This window comes from Prinia subflava, chromosome 30 (genome assembly GCF_021018805.1).
Source record: "Prinia subflava isolate CZ2003 ecotype Zambia chromosome 30, Cam_Psub_1.2, whole genome shotgun sequence".
In the NCBI taxonomy this organism is placed as follows: Eukaryota; Metazoa; Chordata; class Aves; order Passeriformes; family Cisticolidae; genus Prinia; species Prinia subflava.
Window position 1 is genome coordinate 951,383 of NC_086276.1, and position 21,053 is coordinate 972,435.

General features: G+C 55.7%; 2 protein-coding genes and 1 pseudogene across 2 annotated transcripts; 2 read left to right on the forward strand and 1 right to left on the reverse strand.

Annotated features, from left to right (window-relative positions):
* Window positions 1–558: 558 nt before the first annotated feature.
* On the reverse strand, window positions 559–6,242 carry LOC134562678 (zinc finger protein 850-like; annotated as a pseudogene).
* Window positions 6,243–9,118: 2,876 nt separating this feature from the next.
* LOC134562679 (multiple C2 and transmembrane domain-containing protein 1-like) lies at window positions 9,119–14,881 on the forward strand. Its single transcript, XM_063420186.1, has 4 exons — window positions 9,119–9,431; window positions 11,439–11,455; window positions 11,545–11,713; window positions 13,741–14,881. The coding sequence occupies exons 1-4, from the start codon at window positions 9,119–9,121 to the stop codon at window positions 13,887–13,889; spliced, it is 648 nt and encodes a 215-aa protein (XP_063276256.1). The 3' UTR covers window positions 13,890–14,881.
* Window positions 14,882–16,015: 1,134 nt separating this feature from the next.
* Window positions 16,016–20,883, forward strand: LOC134562741 (serine/threonine-protein kinase pim-1-like). Its single transcript, XM_063420261.1, has 5 exons — window positions 16,016–19,178; window positions 19,302–19,352; window positions 19,557–19,923; window positions 20,137–20,313; window positions 20,568–20,883. The coding sequence occupies exons 1-5, from the start codon at window positions 18,636–18,638 to the stop codon at window positions 20,672–20,674; spliced, it is 1,245 nt and encodes a 414-aa protein (XP_063276331.1). The 5' UTR covers window positions 16,016–18,635; the 3' UTR covers window positions 20,675–20,883.
* Window positions 20,884–21,053: the final 170 nt, after the last annotated feature.

A 21,053-nucleotide genomic window follows, 5' to 3' on the forward strand; every position in this document is an offset into this window, starting at 1 on the left:
GTCCCCTGTGGGGACCCCAAAATCTAAAAATTCCCAAAAGAAACCTAAAAAATTCCATGTCTGGAGCAAAAATACAAAACAAATTCCCTGCAAACACTCCACAATTCCCAAAACTCTCAGTGTAGGCCCCAAAATGCCAAACATTTCCCTACAGAGACTTCAAAATTCCCTTTAAGGACCTCAAAATTCCAAAAATTTGAGTGGATTTAAGTGATTTTGAGGGGACAGATTGATCCCTCTTGGCTTTTGGAGTGCAGAGACAAAGAACACTGCCCAAAATCCCCTAAGAACACAAAAATTCTCCAGAATCTGACCCCAAATCGTAAATTCACCGTCTAAAACCTGTGAAATGATGAAGATAATTCAGAAGAAAATTAAGGCAAAAACAAAAGGATAACCAGCCAGGGCTCTTCCCAACACGGATCACAGGGAATGTGCATCACCAGGGCACATGCACACCAGTGCATCACCAGCCCAACATGGCTCCTCCAGAGGGGGATGGAGTTGGACAAGGGCACGAAGCTCTTCCTGCACTGGGAGCACTCGCAGGGCCTTCCCTTACCGGTGCCTCCATTGGTGTTTGATCAAGTGAGAGCTCTGTGAGAAGCTCTTCCCACAATGGGGACACTTGTAGGGCCTCTCCCCGGTGTGGATGCGACGGTGATTCTTGAGTGTGGAGTTCTCCTTGAAACCCTTCCCGCAGTCAGGGCATCGGAAGCGCCTCTCCTCTGTGTGTGTGCGCTGGGGCAGGAGGAGATTTGAGCTGGTCTGAGACCTCTTCCTGCATTTATCACACCCACAGGGCCTCTCCCCTGTGTGCGTGCATTGGTGGACGACAAGGTGGGAATGGCAGCTGAAGCCCTTCCCACATTGCTCACACTTGTATGGCCTTTCCCCAGTGTGGATGTTCTGGTGCTGGATCAGGGTGGCTCTCTCTCTGAAGCTCATCCCACATTCCCCACACTCGTGGGGTCTCTGCCCAGTGTGAATGCACCAGTGCCTGTTGACTGTGGAGTTTTGCCTGAAGCCCTTCCCGCAGTCAGGACAGCAGAAGGGCCTCTCCTCCGTGTGTGTGCGCTGGTGCAGGAGGAGATTGGAGCTGGTCTGGAACCTCTTCCTGCATTTATCACACTCGTAGGGCCTCTCCCCTGTGTGTGTGTGTGTGTGCCGGTGGATGATGAAGGTGGAGTTGTGCTTGAAGCCCTTCCCGCAGTCAGGGCAGAGGAAGGGCCTCTCCTCTGTGTGAATCTGCTGATGTACGAGGAGCTGAGTGCTGGTCAGAAACCCCTTCCCACACTCGGAACATTCATAAGGCCTTTCCCCAGTGTCGATCTTTTGGTGGAGGATGAGGTGGCTATGCTGCCTGAAGCTCTTCCCACATTCCCCACACTCGTAGGGCCGTTCATCTGTGTGGATCCTCTGGTGGCAGAGCAGGTGGCACCGCCAGCTAAAGCTCTTCCCACACTGCGAGCACTTGTGGGGCTTCTCCCCATCATGAAGCTGCTCATGATCCACCAGCTCTGAGATCTGGCTCCATCTCCGGCCGCCTTCCCGGCACAGGGTGGCTCTTTCCTCCTCACATCCCCCAGATCTGTGTTTGCAGCCCCTCCTCCTGAGGGATCTCCAGGGATTTTCCTCCCCGCTGGATTCCTGTGCCATGGAGCCGCTCCAAACGGCCTCTCCCATGAGGTTCTGCTGCAGGGATTTGTCCTCCCTGCTCTCCATGCTCAGCTCCTTGTCTGGGGGAGGAAGGACAAGGAGAGGATGGGATTTGCCTCCATGCCACAGGGAAGGGGCAGGAGATCCCCCGTCTGTTCGGTCCCTGCCCTCCCCATGAAATATGAGATTAGAAACTAGTGAACATTAACCACAGACATTGGTAGATATTTATTAGGAATAGGCATTCAGATGATGTGTGTTGCTTACTCCTCCACTGCTCTGCTGCATCAGTTGCCTAAGGGGAGAAGAGATGGGGCTGTGTGCAGGAACAATAAGGAGGAATGCAAGGATGTCTGACAAGGGGAAAGATGTTTACCAAAACAGGAGACAAGAATACGAGATTAGCAGAGATACTGAGATAAGGAGGCTCCTCAGGCCCCAGGACCAGGTAGGACTGGTCTCATAGCCTGGACTATGAGCAGAGGATCAGTGAGCGTCCCCAAGGCAGTGGGGTCAGAAGCTCATCTCAAGAGGAAGACTATTTCCTTCATGTCCAAGACCCCCGAGAAGACCACCAGAGACAACTGCACAGGCACAAGGACTGATAACCAATTAGCATACGGAGGGGAGGGTGGGGGAGCCAAAGGATGAATATGCATGGTGGTATTGGGAAACTTGGTGCATGTGTAACATTCTAGAGGACAAAAGAAAACAGGAGTGAGCAAGGGGCGCGCATGCCTTTGGGAGCTATCCCCTATCACGCCCAGCACTGAATAAATTACAAACCTGCTTTAAAACTCTCTTTGCGTTTGAGTTTTAGTTTTTCCACGGCTCACCACAGGGAAGGAGATCCCCCCTCTGCTCGGTCCCTGCCCTCCCCAGGCTGCTGGGAGTGCCAGGAAACCAAAAAGTTCCCCCCTCTTCTGTCTCTCCACTTACGTATACTGGGAGTGCTGAGGAAACTGGAACCACATGGGGGGTGCAGCTGGGCTCATACTGGGAGCAGCCACTTCCAGCACTGGCACCCCCAAACCCCCTTCCCACTCATCCCACCCCTCGAGCCCCAGCAACCTCCACCGGGGTCCTGGCTATCTCAGGGGTGCCCCCCTCTCGGAGTCCCCGCTTTGCGGTTCTGTGGCTCTCCTCTCTCTGGGGTCCCCCTCAGGAAAGCTGTGGCTCTCCTGGGGCTCCCCAGACGCAGTGTCCCCCTGCCCCCGCCAGGGCTCTGCTGCTACCAGGACACCCCAAAAACACCTCCCGGGGAGCCCTGGATGTTCCCCGAGGGTCATCTGCGCCTTGGCTTTGGAGCCCTGCAAGCTCCAAACATTCCCCCCAAAAAACCCCAAACCCAGAGACACCCCCGGGATATTTGGGGCGACCTCCCCCTCTCCAGGCACCTGCGGGATGGGGCCGATGTTCCCCGGGCAGGCTGCAAGTTCAGGGAGCGCCGGAGCCACCTCTGCCTCCTCTGCCCTTCTCCTCCTGCTCCCTGCTGCCGCTCCGCCTCTTCCTCCCTCCCTCCTCCTCCTCCCCCGTTCCCAGCCCCGAACTGTGGGGGCGGGGTCAGGGAAAGGGCGGGAACTGTGAGGGGAAAGGGGCGGGGTCAAGGAAAGGGCGGGAACTGTGAGGGGAAAGGGGCCGGTTTAACAAAAAGCCGAAAAGCCGGGAAATATGAAGGGAAAGGGGCGGGGTAAAGAAGGGCGGAGAACTATGAGAGGAGAGGGGCGTGCCCAAGGGGACAAGCAGTTAAAAAAGGGCCTCGTTTGGCCTAAAATCCACCCTATCATTGATCAGGTCTGGCCTCAAATCAACCAAAGAGGTCAAAAATGCCAACAAAGCAGCCTAAAATAACACAAAGGGCTTTAAAATCATACCCTAAATCGAAATGGTTTGGCCTAAAATCAGCAAAGGCCGCTAAAATTATCCAAAGGAGTCTAAAATCCAACCAAAACAGGCATGAAATTGCCCAAAGTCTTTTAAAACCCACAGAAAATGCCCAAAAATCACCCTTAAATCCCCAAAAGGGCATAAAATCTACCTGAAAGTACCTGGTTTGGCCTAAAATCACCAAAATGGGGCTAAAATCTCTGGCAGCAGGTCTGACACCAAGAACACTACAGCAGGCACCAGCACCAAGACTGAGACCGAGGCCGGAGCTGAGACCAGCACACATCTGGCACTGGAATGTGTCAACCTGGGCAAAGACAAAAACTAAAACCAGAACCACAATTGGCACTCGGACCAGCACTGAGACCAAGACCAGCACTGGAACCAGCATGGAGAGTGGCACCGCTCTGGGACTGAGACAGAGAGAGACTGGCACTGGGAGCACTCCGGGACAAAAACCAGCACCTTGAGGTGGGATTGAGTTGTTTTCAGTAGGACTAAAGTGCTTTTGAGGTGACAGACGGATCGCTTTTGGGTTTTGAAGTTCAAAGAGTAGGAGAAGAGTAACAAATGAAGGCCAAAAAAAAGGACAACCAGCCAGGTGTCTTCTCAACACGATCACGGGGAATGTAGGTCACCAGGGCTCTGCCCAACGTGGGTCCTGCAGTGGGGGATGGAGCTGGAGCAGCACACAAAACACTTCCTGCACTGGGAGCACTCGCAGGCCTTTCCTTACTGGTGCCTCCGTTTGTGTTGAGTCAAGGAAAAGCTCCTGGAGAAGCTCTTCCCACACTGGGGACACTCGTAGGGCCTCTCTCCGGTGTGGATGCGACGGTGCCTGATGAGGGTGGAGTTGTGCTTGAATCCCTTCCTGCAGTCAGGGCAGCAGAAGGGCCTCTCCTCTGTGTGTGTGCGCTGGTGCAGGAGGAGACTGGAGCTGGTCTGAAATCTCTTCCTGCATTTATCACACCCATAGGGCCTCTCCCCTGTGTGCATGCGCTGGTGGATGTCAAGCTGGGAACGGAAGCTGAAGCCCTTCCCACATTCCCCACACTCGTAGGGCCATTCCCCAGTGTGGATGTTCTGGTGCTGGATCAGGTGTTCCCTCTGGCTGAAGCTCTTCCCACATTCCCCACACTCGTAGGGCCGTTCCCCAGTGTGGATGCGCCGGTGGGTGGTGAGAGTGGAGTTCTGCATGAAGCCTTTCCCGCAGTCAGGGCAGCGGAAGGGCCAGTCCTCTGTGTGTGTCTGCTGATGCAGCAGGAGCTGGGTGCTGACCCAAAACCCCTTCCCACACTCGGAACACTCGTATGGCCTCTCCCCAGTGTGGATCTTTTGGTGGAGGATCAGGTTGGTACGCTGCCTGAAGCTCTTCCCACATTCCCCACAAGTGTAGGGCCCCGTTCCCCAGTGTGGATCCTCTGGTGACAGATCAGGTTGGACCTCTGGCTGAAGCTCTTCCCACACTCCAAGCACTTGTGGGGCTTCTCCCCATCATGAAGCTGCTCATGCTCCACCAGCTCTGAGCTCTGGCTCCATCTCTGGCCGCCTTCCCGGCACAGGGTGGGTCTTTCCTCCTCACATCCCCCCAATCTGCATTTGCAGCCCCTCCTTGTGAGGGATTTCCGGGGATTTTCCTCCCCGCTGGATTCCTGAGCAGTGGAGCCGCTCCAAACGACCTCACCCACGAGGTTCTGCTGCAGGGATTTGTCCTCCCTGCTCTCCATGCTCAGCTCCTTGTATGGGGAAGGAAGGACAAGGAGAGGATGGGATTTGCCTCTGTGCCACAGGGAAGGGGAAGGAGATCCCCCGTCTGCTCAGTCCCTGCCCTCCCCAGGCTGCTGGGAGTCCCAGGAACCCAAAAAGCTCCCCCCTCTTCTGTCTCCCCACTTACGGATACTGGCAGTGACTGGGCTCATACTGGGAGTGCTGAGGAAACTGGAACCACATGGGGGGCTCATACAGGGAGCAGCCAGTTCCAGCACTGGCACCCCCGAACCCCTTTCCTGACCATCCCGCTCCTCACGGGGCCCTGGCAAAGCCCAGAGAATCCGTCCTGGGAAGCCCAACCCCCACCGCGGGGGGACCCGCATCCCCCCGACCTCCAACGGGCTTTTGCTGCCACCACGACCGCCCCAAAAACACCTCCCGGGAATCCCGGATGTTGCCCCAAGGGGCATCTGCGCCTCGGCTTCGGAGTCCTGAAAGCTCCAAACATCCCCCCCAAAAAACACCCCAAACCCAGGGATGCCCTTGGGATATTTGGGGCGAGCTCCCCCTCCCCGGGCACCTGCGGGATCCAGGCGATGCTCCCCGGCCGTGCTGCGAGTTCAGGGAGCTCTGGAGGCGCCTCTGCCTCCTCTGCCCTTCTCCTCCTGCTCCCTGCTGCCGCTCCGCCTCTTCCTCCCTCCCTCCTCCTCCTCCTCCCCCGTTCCCAGCCCCGAACTGTGGGGGCGGGGTCAAGGAAAGGGCGGGAACTGTGAGGGGAAAGGGGCGTGGCAAAGGGGACGTGCGGTCCTCAAAGGGCCCGGTTTGGCCTCAAATCACCCAAAGGGCCCTAAAATCCCCTCACTGTGGGCTAAAATCACCCTAAGGACCATAAAATCCACCCTAAATCCACATGGTTTGGCCTTAAATCAGACAAATGGGGTTCAAATCAGCCAAAGGGCTATAAAATCCAAACAAAGGAGCCTAAAATTGCCCAAACTGGTTTAAAACCCACACAAAAGGGCCTCTAATCACACTTATGTCTCCCAAATTGGTGTAAAAACAACACTGAAAGTACCTGGTTTGGTTTACAATCACCCAAAGGGACCTAAAATCCCCCCTAAAACCCAACAGATTTGGCTTAAAAATCACCCAAACTATGCTAAACCCCACCCAATGGGCCTAGAATCATCCAAAAGGATCTAAAATCCACCTTGACACTGACCAGCTTTTCTTAAAATCAGTCAAATGGGACGAAACCCCACAAAATTTGGCCTAAAATCAGACAAAGGGGTCTAAAATCCACACTAAAAGCCTCGAATACCCAAACTAAACCTGCCCAGTTTGGTCTACAATCACCCAAATGGGCCAAAAGTCATCCAAAGGGATCTAAAATCCACCCGAAAACCCACCAGATTTGGCCTAAAAGCATCCAAAGCTGTACAAAATCCACTCTAAGCTTGCCCCGTTTGGCCTAAAATCCCCCAAACTGGCCTAAAATCTCTGGGACCGGGACTGAGACCGAGACCACGATCAGCACCAGAACCGGCACCAGCACCAAGACTGAGACCGACACCGGATCTGAGACTGGCACTGAGAGCGGCGCCGCTCTGGGACCGGCACCGAGACCAAGACTGGGACCAGAACCGACACCACAACAGAGACCGGCACTGCACTGGCACCAGGACTAGGACCGAGACCGTAACCGGCACCAGAACTGGCACTGGGACCAAGACTGAGACCAAGACCGGCACCGGAACCAGCACCGAGACTGGCACCGCCCAGGGACTGGGACTGAGACTGAGACTGGCACTGGGAGCACTGCGGGACCAAGAGCGGCACCAGTACCGGCACTGGAACCGGGAGCGTGCTGAGACTGAGACTGAGACTGGGATGGAAATTGGCAAAAAGGGCTCAAAAGTCACAGAAAATGCCGCTAAGAGTCCAAAAATACTCAAAAAGTGACAGAAAATGCTCCAAGATGCTGTGAGATTGGGGAGAGCCCAGAGGGATGCAGAATTTAAAAAAATCATAAAAATCCAACCAAAATTGCATTAAAAAGCAAATTTATATAAAATAAGAACTAAAAAAAGCCACAAAATGGCTCAAAAAAAGAAAAAAAAAAACACCTGAAAATGCCTCCAAAAATTCCAGTATTATTCCCAAAATTTCCCAGACTACCCCATCTTTCTCAAATTCAAAAAAAATCACAAAAAAAATTACCCCTAACATCAAAAAACGGACCCAGAAAATGAAAAGAAAAAAAAGAAAAACAACCAAACACTTAAAATTCACATTTGTAGGGCCATTCCCCAGTGTGCATGTTCTGGTGCTGGATCAGCTGTTTCCTCTGGCTGAAGCTCTTCCCACATTCCTCACACATGTAGGGCCGAAATAAATACAGAAAATAAATTTTAAAATCTCCCAAAATTCTCAAAAATTCCTTAAAAAACTCCTAAACTTCTCAGAATTCCCAAAACATTCCCCAAAGCCCTCAAATACCAGCAGAAAAAACTCCAAAATGCAAAAGAACCCAAAAAACCAACAAAACGAAAACACCAAAATTTCCTAAAAATACTTTAAAAATCCCCCCAAACACAAAAATGCCCTGGACCCCCCTGAAATTCTGTAAATCCCTGAAAATTCCCAGAATTTCCTACACTTGCTTTCAATGAAGTTGTGCAGCAGGCAGGACTTGCCATTTACAGCACTACTGATCACCAAGAACTTGAAGAGGAAATCTGGGAAAAAAATTCCCAAACTTCCTATGATTGGACCCAAAATTCCCTCAAAATCCTCTCTAGAGAGCCCACAGTTCCCAAGTTTGGACCCAAATTTCCCAAAAGATCCCTTTGGGGACCCCAAATTCCAAAGTTTGCACCTAAAATCTCCTCTGGGGACTGCAAAACTCCCACAATTCCCCACTAGAGATCAAAAAATACCCACGTTTGTACCTGAAATACTCCAAAATCCTGCGTTTGGATCCAAAATTCCCAATAGAGGCCCCAAAATTCAAACAATTTCCCAATAGAAAACCCAAAATTGTCTCATTTGAAACCCAAGAATTCCCTGTACAGAGCCCAAAATTTCCAAAAAATTCCCTTGAAGCACCCCAGAATTCCCCTATCGAGATCCCGAGACCCCCCTCAGACCCCCCAGACACCCCCGGACCCTCTATAGGCTACCCCAAAACCCCTACAGAGCCCCTATAGATGTCCCAAAGATCCCCCAAATCCCCCATAGAGACCCCCAGAGCCCCTATAGACCCTCCAGGCACCCCCTAAATCCCCTAGAGAGACCCCCAGATCCCCTACAGGGACCCCCAGACCCTACTCAAATCTTCTATAGGGACCCCTAGGCTCCTCTTGGCCCTATATAGATCCTCTATAGACCCCTCAGACCCCCTTTAGTGAACCCCAGACCCGACCAGACCCCCCAGCCCCCTCCCAGGGATCCACAGACACCCCCAGACCACACCATACCCGCTATAGGCTCCCGCAGACCCCTATAGACCGCCCCCCCAACCAGCCAAAAGGCCACACAGACCCCCCCATATCCCCTATAGAGACCCCCAGACCCGATTCAGAGACGCCCGGACACACTTTATGGACCCTTCTGGACCCTCTATAGACCCCCAAGACACTGACAGAGCCCCGACAGCCCCCCCAGCCCCCTTTAGGGACGCCCTAAAACCCCAATAGATCCCCAAAAATGCCCGCGCGCTCCCCACGTGGCCCCGGCAGAGCTCGCAGGGCCCGGCCCGGGAAGCCCAACCCCCACCGCGGGGGGACCCGCATCCCCCCGACCCCCAACGGGGCTCTGCCGCCACCGGGACACCCCAAAAACACCTCCCGGGGAGCCCCCGATGTCCCCCCGAGGGTCATCTGCGCCTCAGCTTTGGAGCCCTGCAAGCTCCAAACATCCCCCCCAAAAAACCCCAAACCCAGGGACCCCCCCGGGATATTTGGGGCGAGCTCCCCCTCCCCGGGCACCTGCGGGATGGGGGCGGTCCGGGGGTGCTGCGAGTTCAGGGAGCGCTGGAGCCGCGCAGTTCCTCCGCTCGTCGTCTCCTCCCGCTCCCTCCTGCCGCTCCGCCTCTTCCTCCCTCCCTCCTCCTCCTCCCCCGTTCCCCGGACCCGTCGAAGCCCGCGGGAGGAGCGGGAATGGAGCCGGGCCAGGTGGGAACGCAGAGAGGGTTGGGGGATGGCAGGAGTGGGATCACTGGGAGTGACTGAGTTATACTGGGATCATACTGGGATCACACTGGGAGTAGGAGCAGCGCGATGGCTCCAGCGCTGGGGCTGGGGGCGCTGCTGGGGGCGGCGAGGGGGCAGTGGGACCTCCGGCAGCGGGACCCTGAACGGTACTGCCACCCCCCTGCTCCCCTTATCCTGCACAGGGACCCCCCTGAATCCCCTATTTCTGTACATCAGGACCCCCTGCTCCCCTTTTCCCGGTCATCCCATGTCTCCCAGCCTCCAGACTTCCCGTGTGCTTGACCCTGGCATGCCCTGGAATACCTTGGACTCCCATTGCTGCCTTTCCCAGCCCCCAGCCCCAGCTTTCTGCAAAACCAGAGACCCCCCGAACTCCCTCTTCCCGAATATTCCGGGTTTCCCCAGCCTGTGACCCTCCTGTTTTGGGAAACCCTGGACTCCCCTTTCCTGGGCTCAAGGACCCCCTGGAACTCCCTTCTACCTCTCCCAGTCCTTGCCCTCCATTTCCTTGACCCTGAGACCCCCCTGACCCCCCATTCCTGAGAACTGAGACACCCTTTTACCCCTTTGCCCAGCACTGACACCCCCCTGCACCCCCTTATCCGGCACCAACTCAACCTTTTCCTGGCCACCCCACCTTTCCCAGCCCCCAGATCTACCCTTTTCCTTGACTTTGGGACCCCTGGACCCCCATTCCTGCATTTCCCAGCCCCCAGCCCCTCCTTTCCTCACCCTGAGGAGCCCTGGCACCCCCTTTTCTGGGCACAGGATTCCCTGGACACCCCATCCCACCTCTCCCAGTGCCTGCACTCCCCTTTCCTTGACTCTGAGCCCCTGAACCTCCTTCCCAGCTCTGCCAGCTCTTCAAGTCCCTCCTTTCCTTGACCTGTTGACACCTCTGGATCCCAAACTCTCCCATTCAGTCCCCCCAGCTCCCCCAAATCTCTGTGTCCCCCCAGTGTCCCACTGCCTGCAGTACCTGGAAGCGGCGCTGTCAGAGCCCGACCCAGGGGTCCCCCAGTCCTTGATTGTGGGCGGGACCCCTGTGAGCGCTGGGACAGCGAGCGGGGCCGGATGGAGCTGCAGAGAGCGGGGATGGCAGTGGGAGCTGAGCTGGGACATTGGGATAGGCAGAGCTGGGATATTGGGATAGCCAGAGCTTGGATATTGGGATAGCCAGAGATGGGATATTGGGATAGGCAAAGCTGGGACATTGGACTAGGCAGAGCTGGGACATTGGACTAGGCAGAGCTGGGATATTGGGATAGGCAGAGCTGGGACATTGGGATAGGCAGAGCAGGGACATTGGGATAGGCAGAGCTGGGACATTGGGATAGGCAGAGCTGGGATATTGGGATAGCCAGAGCTTGGATATTGGGATAGCCAGAGCTGGGATATTGGGATAGGCAAAGCTGGGACATTGGACTAGGCAGAGCTGGGACATTGGACTAGGCAGAGCTGGGATATTGGGATAGGCAGAGCTGGGACATTGGGATAGGCAGAGCAGGGACATTGGGATAGGCAGAGCTGAGACATTGGGATAGGCAGAGCTGGGACATTGGGATAGGCAGAGCTGAGACATTGGGATAGGCAGAGCTGAGACATTGGGATAGGCAGAGCTGGGACATTGGGATAACCAGAGTTGGGATATTGGGATAGGCAGAGCCGGGATATTGGGATAACCAGAGCTGGGATATTGGGATTGCCATAGCTGGGATATTGGGATAGCTGAGCCAGCTCAAGGACAGGAACCGGCACGTGGCCGACAGTGACCTGGAGACGGGGCTGGTGCATCCAGAGCCAGGGGTGACTGGAGGGAACCAGGGGCTGGGCTGGGATCTGTGGGAATGGAGGACTCTGAGGGGCTGGGCTGGGATCTGTGGGGCTGGAATGGGAATCCAGGGAGCTCCAAGGGGCTCTGAGGGGCTGGGACACATCTCCATGGCTCCATTCTCCCCTCCTTCCCAGGTCTCCACACAGTGCAGGTGGTTTCCAGCTGTGACCTCCTGTCCAATGGAGCATCCCTGGATCCCACCAGTACGGCTCCGACGGGTGGGATTTCATCTCCTTCCAGCTGGGATCCGGGAGCTTTGCAGTGTCCATTGGTGCCACCTGGATCACCCAGAGGTGCTGGGAATCCAAAGGCATCACGGTGGAGCAGATGAAGCATTACCTGGGGCACACCGGTGTGGAAGATCTCCCAAAATACATCAGATATGGTCAGGAGGCTGTGGAGTACAAAGGTGGGTGTGGGAGAGGGAGGGTAATTCCTATGGCAATGTTGGAATTCCGGAATGCAAGACGTCGGAATGCAGAAATTCCCATGGAATTTCCATGGCTGGATCTCACTCTCATCCCAGTTAGGTGAGAATTCCATGGATGGATCTCCCCTCCAACCCACTGCCATGGGGATTCCATGAGGAAATTATTTCAATTGATGAGCAATGCACAGACAGCAGTGAAATGAGAAGGAATCCCTGCTGGGATTCCATGGGACACAAATCCCAGTCCTGTCCCCAGGCCGGCTCTGTTGTGCCCGTGGCAGCACCAGGGGAGTGCCCTGTCCCTGCCCTGAGCCCAGCACGAGCCTTTCCTTGGGTGTTCTCTGCCCTGCCCGGGGCAGGAGGGCACTGCCGCAGTGGCTTTGGTGGCCCCAGGCACCCGGCCGGGCTGCAGCCCCTGCAGGGGCTCCTTGGGAATGTCCAAGAGCAAAGCTTCAAGCAAACAACAGTTTCTGGAGGGGCTTCTCCCCCTTGGCCTGTGCTGGGAGCCCAAGGGCAACAGCGCGGGCACAACAGCTCAGAGTGCTGGAGCTCAGTGTCCCTCGGCCAGGCTGTGTTCCCTGGCTGTCCCCTGTCCCTTGGCTGTGCCCTGTCCCTCAGCTGTGCCCTGTCCCTCAGCTGTGCCCTGTCCCTCAGCTGTCCCCTGTCCCTTGGCTGTCCTCTGTCCCTCAGCTGTCCCCTGTCCCTTGGCTGTCCCCTGTCCCTCAGCTGTCCCCTGTCCCTTGGCTCTGTGGGACCAGGGTGGCAGCAGGACCTGGGGCAGTCCTGGGGGAGAACAACCCTGAGCCCCAGCTGGGCCAGTTCCCCCAGTTCCACCCGGGGGAGGGGCCCAGGTCACTCCCAGCATGGGCCCTGTGGCTCCCAGTCACCCCCAGTATGATCCCAGTCACTTTCAGTGACACTCAGTATGATCCCAGTACCAGCCCAGTCACTCCCATTATGATCCCACTATGATCCCAGCATGGTCCCAGGTGTTCCCATTCAGTCCCAGCATGGTTCCAGCTGCTCCCAGTACAGTTTGAGTCACTTCCAGATACTCCCAGTATTCTTCCTTTATGCTTCCTCTGTGATCCCAGTCACCGCCAGTCTCTCCCAGTATATCCCAGTGTCCCCCAGTGTCCTTCCACTCACTCCCAGTTGCTCCCAGTAGCTTCCAACAGGATTCCAGTTGCTCACAGCCATTCCCAGTCAATTCCAGCATTATTACAGTCACTCCCTGTATATCCCAGTTGCCATCAGCATAGTCACAGTCATTGTCAGTCACAGCCACTTGGCCCAGTAAGGTCCCAGTTCCCACCAGTGTGATCCCAGTCACTCCAGAACTTTGGAAAAGCATGAAATATATGTCAATTACAAATGGAATTGATTTAATTTCTTTATTCAGTACTAATTTGTTATTACAAACAAAAACATGTTTCTGGGCTGAAGCTGTCACACACTGCAAAGATTTTTTGGTTGCTTTATTAATTAAAGGCTGTCCAGAGCCTGTGGAGCAGCCCGGCTCCCTGCCCCTCTGCCCACAGGGGTGCAGCACTGCGAGCTCCCCCAGGAGCCACAGGAGCACTGGCAGAAGGGCAGAGCATCCTCAGAAGTGACCCCAGCACTGCACAGTTCTCACTGCTCTGCTCCTGCACAGACTCGGGATGGCCAAATCCCCCCAGGCTGCGCATTCCACAGCAGGGCCCCCATTTCCCTGGGGAGCAGCCCAGGCCCAGTTTGGCTCTGGGATGGGGTGATGAATCCTGTCCCAGGAAGAGGCAGCCAGGGCCGGGCTGCTGCCGCTTGCTGCTCCAAGTGCCTCCTTCCAGCCGGGCTCTGGGGGTGCTGAGGCTGCTCTGGGCTCTGCCAGGGCTCTGCTGGGCTCAGCTCTCGGCCACACTGGGCCCACTGCCCCTCACATTGCTCCAGGCACCTGAATCCCACCGGGAAAGAAGGGAAACTTGCAAGGGAGTTGAGGTTTAAGAGAGTTTTTATTCAAAAATTCCTAGGTAGCACAACAAAAAGCTGTCCTCAAGTGCTTCATCTCCACTGCACCCACATGTCCTGCCTGCTCCTGCCAGCTCTTGCTCTCCAGTTGCTCCTCAGAGGCCACGAGGGGCTGGCAAAGCCCCTGAGCAGGCACCATGGACAGGTTTGAAATGGTAAGTTCAATTGATCTTCAACTAGTCAGTTTGGTAGTAGAATTAACCTTTCCTCAAAATATAGCCTCTGCTTGCCCATTTTGAAAACACTCACATAGTGTGAATTTGCCTTATCTTGTATGTGCTATATTTACCTGAAAAACCTTTTGAAGAGAAAAACACATTTACTGTTTATTATGTCTTTCACGTTTCCTAAGGACATCTGGCTGGTTTTGGTATGTTCTGTTACTGCAGGCATCAGGCCCAGTGCTTGCAGTCTAATTGAAGATGTGTTTCATGGAAAAGAATAGAAGAATCTACCACAGAGACGGAAGGGTAATGGTGGAAAATAATTCTCTTTGGCCTATTACTTGTGGTCCTTGTAAACCCACTGTGCAAGGGCTGGGTTTGCAAGCTGCAGGTTGAAGTACAGTGAGTTTGTCTGGATAATGCTGTAGCCCCATCTCAGCAGATGCAGAAAGGGGCCAGAATCCGGCATTTGGAGTGTGAATTTGGGGTGCTGGCCTTGCCCCAGAGGAGAGGCAGGATGTTCCCTGCAGGGTCTGCATGGAGCAGACAGAAGAGATGGGCAAGTGTTTGCAGGGCCCCTGGGAGGGGATCTTGGGGTTCCTGTCAGCAGGATCCTTGTGCAGCTCAGGCTGGGCTGGGCAGCAGCTCCATCTGCAGCTTCCATGTGCTGCTGCAGCAGCTGCTGCTGGGGACCCTGAGGGAAGAGGCCCCGGCAGGGATGGAAATGCTGCAGGGACAGCTCCAGCCAGGGCCAGCAGTGAGCTTTGCCTTCCTGCCTGGGGAAATGAGGCTCCTCTAGTGCAAGAGGAGGCAAAGACAAAATCAAGTTCAACACTTCAAGGAACACTGTAGAAAATTGGAAGCCTCTCCAAATGTCACACACATTCATCTGTTAGCTCTTCAGTGTTGGTTCTTGTAAAAAGCCTTTCCAGTTTTCCCTTGGATCTGAGATTGCAGGGCCCACAGCTGGGCTTCAGAGTTCAATTTTATTTTCCAGGTTTTTATTTTCCAGGTTTTTAAACAGAGCTCCAAATTGGGCATCTCGTGCCGTTTTTTCTGCTCAGAATCTTGAAAACGGTTCTGTGCTCCTGTGAGCCACCTCTTGAAGGGTGGTTGGCAACCCTGGAATCCTCTGGGAAAGCACTTGATTGACTTCAGGGCCAGGCTGGAAAGCTCAGCCTGAGGAAAGAACTGTTCCAGATGCCTCTGTCCATGTCCAGCTCCTCCCAGCTGAGTCCCTGAACACACAGGGTGCTTTATAGGCATTTCTTTTCCCCTCCTGTTCACTTGGAGGTGCTTTTGCCTCTCTCCTTTAGAGAAACATCTGACCAGGCCCTGCCCCCATTCCATTTTATTCTCTCCACTTTGGAGTTGGCCTGCTGGGTTACACATGGAAATTGGTGGTGCCACCCTGTTCTTTCCTCCAGCTGTGAATTTTAGCTTGTATGAAACACTGCAAAGGGCCTTGTTTCTCTGGTGGGGAAGATGTGAGGTGGAGATAATTAACAGGATTTGTTTTCATGAACCTTTTGATAATAAAGAAAAATGTGGTGTAGAAAAAATTTGGTGAGGTGCTGGGATTTGAGGGTTTATTTTTTATTATTATTTTTTGCATTTATTAGTATTACTTCTAATTGTTAAGACTATTAAATCCTAGACATTATTACCAATGGCTGGATGTCACTCACTGGGAACATTACCTCCTCCCACTGGGATTAATCTGTACAGTCTATTTCAAGTTGTCAGTGGATTCTAAAGATGGAAATTCCCATTAATGGTGGATTTGGTGTGGTTTGGACCTGAAGAAGGGTCTCCTCCTCTCCTAGAGGTGCCTCATGCCTGCTTTGCCACCACATCTGTTTGTGGCCCCTCATGGCTGCCCTGCCCTGGGGACATGGTGGGACACCCGTCCTGTCAGGGCTGAGGCTCCTCATGGCCCAGCACAACCCCACATTGCCCCTCACAGCCCCTCACGGCCCCTCACATCTTCTCAGAGCCCCTCACATCCCCTCATGTAACAAATGCCAATCACTCGCTTTGGGGATTTTTAGAAATTTAATAAAAATTTAAAAATAGTTATAAAAAATAGTAATACAAATACAATAATAAAAGTTAAATAATTTAGAGTAGGACAATTTATGAGACAATAAGAACAAAGGGAGCAGCCTGGGCCAGGCCTCCTCCCTTCTAGACAAAAGCTAGCTAGGAGGGAAGGCAAAAAAACTAGGGAAAAATCCCTCTCTTTTGAGGATCGTCCTCATGACTATGCATATTTTATTTAAAACATGTAATGTCAGCTGGTTCATGTCACGAAAGTTTTCTGTTAATCCAGGCGCCGGTAAGTCTGTGGGTCCTTGTAGAGTTTTCCTTTCTTTTTGGTAAGAAAAGGCCATAAATTCTTCACTAGAAAATTTAAAGTCTCTGCAACCATTATCTCTGTGCAAAGAATTCTTGATTATTTGCTCTCCTTCTTGAGTTAAAAAGAATATCACACACACTTAGCTTCAGTTTTAATTACTAAAGCTTAATGTTAATTACAAAACTACATTCACTATATCATTCAAAAGTTAATACATTATAACTTTTCTACCTAGCATATCACATACAGTAAATATCTGCGTAGAGCTACACAATATGCCTTTTTCACACCTCACATTCCCTCAGATCCCCTCACGGCCCCTCACGGCCCCTCAGCCCCAGGCGCGCGGCTCCTCCCAAAGGAGAAGGGGTCGGGCCCTGCTTGTTCTCCTTTTATTTCGCTCCCTTCACAGCCACCAGTCAAGAAAGGCTGAAATGGAGCCTTTCCCCAGCGCTCCCCTCGGGGTTAATCGCGGCTGCAGCTCTGTGCTGCCGCTGGCCCCAGCGCCAACATCCCCGCAGCCCCGCAGGCCTTTGCTGTCCCCCCGTGTCCATTCGCTGTCCCCGAGTCCCGCCCGGCTCTGGCAGCAGCAGCAGCCGCAGCGCAGCGGGCGCCGGCCCGGCCCAGCCGCGGCTCCCGGCCAGGAGCAGCAGCAGCGCCGGCCCCTTCCCGCCTGCTCCTGCCTCGCCTGCCAAGGGCCTTTTCCAGCTGGACTCTGCACTGCAGCAGCCATCACCCACACACAGCCCTGACTGCCCAGGGCCCGCCTGGGCTGCCCTCAGCAGCCTCCAGAGAAAGAAAGGCTCGGCTTCCAGCGCTCTTTGCAGCGCTCTTTGACTCACCCTCAGGTGACAGCAGCAGGCTGCTCTTGCCTTTGCCTCAGCAATTGGAGATGACGCCTGCTCTTGCACCCTTCTGGCTGCCACCTGAATTTGAGCAGCTCAACTGCAATTGCCTTTTTCCACCATTGCTACCCACTGTGCTTTTGTGACAGTGAACTCAGGATTTTTGTTGCAGGCACCATGATAAGAAGAGATTGAAATGCTCCCAAGTCCCTGGGCACTGAGTCGAGGGGAATTAAAGCCACACAGGCCACGTTTGCAGAGCTCCAACACAGCCCTGGTGCTGCTGCTGCTGCTGAAATCAAATCAACTTACAGAGGCCATCACAGAAATTGCCCTCTGGAGTGTCAAATAAAATGAAAAAAAAAACCACCAGGAGGAAGACAAACCTCAACTTCTTCACTCGCTTCATTGCTTGCTCTGAGCAGCAGAAAATGGGAATGCCCAGAGGTATTTGCAGCTGCTGCTGATCCCAGCTGCAGCTCAGCCCTGTGCAGAGTCCCAGCAGGAAGCTGAGCCCAGCCCGGGGAGCTCACACAGTGTCAGGGAGATTCTTTCTCTGAATTCACTCAGCCTTGCATTCCCCAGCTATGCCTGGTACCGCATCCTGTTTTCTTGGCTTAGAACAGGAGCAATGCAAACCTTACCAATGGCACAACTGCCCAGTCCACAGGGAAAAGGACAGAGAAATTGTAAAGTTCTCCAGACATTTGTCCTGCTTTGCTGGAAAAGTCGTGCTGCACTCACAGGATGGAAATCCAAGAGAAGCTGGAGTTGCTGGCACATCTTGTGACAGAAGCTGGACCTCGTTCTCCATGAAAGGTTCTTGGAAAGAGCAGCTGGGACAGTGGAGAAGATTGCTGGAAAACTGAAACAGCTTTCCAGAAGTGAAATGAAAATGAAAGAAACAAACCAAGATGTTTTCCTCTATTTCTTCCTATGCTTCCCTTTTCCATGTTGCACTACTTGTCCATGCCATTAATTCCAAAGGGATGTCACCTCGAAGATCGGTGACCTAGTGAGTTTTAGACACTCTAAAGTACCATGGGCTGTACACACAGTTTGCCTTCCCCTGTTTTTGTTGTCAAGCAGTGCTGGAGACATAAGTGTAGTGCTTGGGTCTGGCACGAATCCTGCAGGCAGGGAATGTGCCCCGGCAGTGTGTGAGCCTGAGCAGGGACAATGCAGAGCAGCAAGCGAGGGGATTCCTCTGGCACCGCGCAGGAGTCAGGACTCTGGGTCTGGGCTGCACAGGGCCAAGTTCCCGTGTTTGGACAGGCTCAGGGGCTGCCCCCGGGGCGCGCGGGGCTCGGCCGTGGAACGGACACGCGGACAAACGGCCCCGGGGCTTCGGCGGCAGCGGCGGCAGCGACTCCACAGAGTCTACGAACTCAGCAACCCTCCTCATCTCTCGTTCCTCCTCTCCCTCTTCCACATTCCTGCAGTCTCTCCTGGTGTCCCTTTCCCGGTCTCCCCAGTCCCTCTTGGTGTCCCCGTCCCGGCCTTCCCCTCTCCCCCTGCCGGGCCGGGCCATGCCCCCGGCCCGCCCCCGGCCCCGGGCGCGGCTGCCCCGTCCCCGTTCCCGGGCGTCCCCCCGCGGTCTCGCCTGGGCCCGGCTCTGGCCGTGCTGGCGGTGGCGCTGTTGGGCCGGGATCAGTGCCTGGGGCTGGGGCGGCATCGCCACCCTTTGGCTGCGCCTGGGCCGGGCACGGCCTCGGCCCCGGTGCCGACCCCGAGCCCGGCGCCGCCTCCTCCCGGGCCCCGCGGAGGACACACGCGGCGCGGCCGCTCCCGCCGCCTCCGCTGCGGCTTCCCCGGCCCGAGCTCCGCCGCTCGGCAGCGCAGCCGCCGGCCCCGAACCGCCGGGGCCCGGCGCGGGTGGGGATGCCCGGCCCGGGCCGCTCGGGGGGCGCTCGGGGGCCGTGTCTGGCCCCGAGCCGAGCGCTGACGGCCGCGTGTCGCCCGCAGGGAAGGCGCAGGAGGCCCTGCAGGACCGGTACCGGCTGGGTTCGCTGCTGGGGCGCGGAGGATTCGGCAGCGTCTACTCGGGAACGCGAGTGTCGGACGGCGCCCCGGTGAGCGGCGGGGCCGGGGGCGGGCGGAGGAGGAGGAGAACGAAGAGGGCGGAGCAGGAGGAGAAGATCGGACCGCAGCGGGGCGGTCGGTGAGCTCAGCCCGCTGCTGTCCCTTGCTCGCAGGTGGCCATCAAATGCGTGCCGCGGGATCGCATCCGGCTCTGGGGCGAGCTGGTGAGTGAGCGGGGCCAGCGGCAGAAGCCGGGCCGTGGCGGGCGGCGAGGAGCCGGGGCCCGGCAGGGTGGGAGCCGCCGGGAGCCGTGCAGGGAGAGCGGGCCTGGGCTGAGCGGGGCGCCCAGAGCAGCCGGGGCTGGCTGAGGGCTCCCAGAGCCCCGGCACGGCCTCTGCCCCACTGACGGCATCGTGCTCCTCCCGCAGCCCAACGGCGCCCGTGCGCCCCTGGAGATCGTGCTGCTGGACAAGGTGTCCGCTGGCTGTGCTGGTGTCATTCAGCTCCTGGAGTGGCTTGAGCTCCCCACCAGCTTCTTGTTGGTGCTGGAGCGTCCCGAGCGGTGCCAGGACCTGTCGGCTTTCCTGGCGGAGCGGAGGTTCCTGCCGGAGGAGGAGGCGCGGGCGCTGTTCCGCCAGGTGCTGGAGGCCGTGCGGCACTGCACCAGCTGCGGGGTCCTGCACAGGGACATCAAGCCCGAGAACATCCTGCTCGACCTGGCCACCGGAGAGCTCAAACTCATCGACTTTGGCTGTGGCGCCTTCCTCCAAGACACAGCCTACACCCAATTTGCAGGTGAGCCCCCTCAGGGGATGTTCCTGGGCATCTCGTGGCCCAGCCTGGCTGTAGCACCGGGCCTTCCCCCTCTTGCTGCTGGCAACAGCATGATGTCTTGAGCCAAGTTCCTTTTGTCTGGGGGTGGGAGGGGGCCAGCCCCCACATGCCCAGGGATGCTGGGGCCTGGCTCTAGGAGTTCATCCCCTGATGAACTGCGTCTGTGTTCCACAGGAACCCTGTCCTACAGCCCACCAGAGTGGATCTACCAGCAGCGCTACCACGGCGAGGCAGCAACGATCTGGTCCCTGGGCCTCGTGCTGTACCACCTGGTCGTGGGGAAGCACCCGTTCAGGAGGGGCCAGCAGATCATCTGGGGCCGCATCTTGTTCCCACGATGGCTCTCTCCAGGTGGATCCTCATCTCTGGGCACAGGGGAATACCAGTGCTGGGAGACAGCAGCAGCCTCATGAGCACCCTGCTCTGGCAGCTGCTGGGGAGGGGGCACATGTCCTGATCTGCTGCCCTCCTCCAAACAGACAATGCATCGGGAAGTTTAGGCACAGCTCTGGGCACACCCAGCATGGCCTGGGCGTGGGAATGGGCAGCTAGAGTAGACAGGATTCTTCTCCAAGTGACTGGTGGATTCTGGTTTGTCTCTTCAGAGTGCCAGGATGTCATTAAGAGGTGTTTGTCCATGCAACCCTTGGACAGGCCATCCTTAGAAGACCTCTTCAATGATCCTTGGCTGCAGGGCGTTCATCTGCCCTAGAAGATGGGAGAGGTCCATGTGCACAATTGGATCCAAACCTGGCAGGTAACAGCTCCACACATCTCATGGCAATCAGTGCTAAAGAAGAGCAGACTGGTTTTGTCCTGCCTGTAGCTCTGAGCAGGGATCATCAGATGGGAACATCTGTGCTGGAGCTTAGCTGGAGACCTGCTCCAGCAAGCACTGGTGGCTACCATCTAGTCTAGTTTTGCCTGTCGTGCTTCCTTGATGGCTGGGGCCCTGGGCAGAACAGTGACAGCCTGCTCTGGCCCCCAGGGAAGGAGGAGCCTCTGGAGAAGCTCTGTCAGGTGGGGCTGCTGCTGGACACACCAAGGACAACCTCAGGGATGACAATCTCTTCCTCCACCTGGTCAGCAGC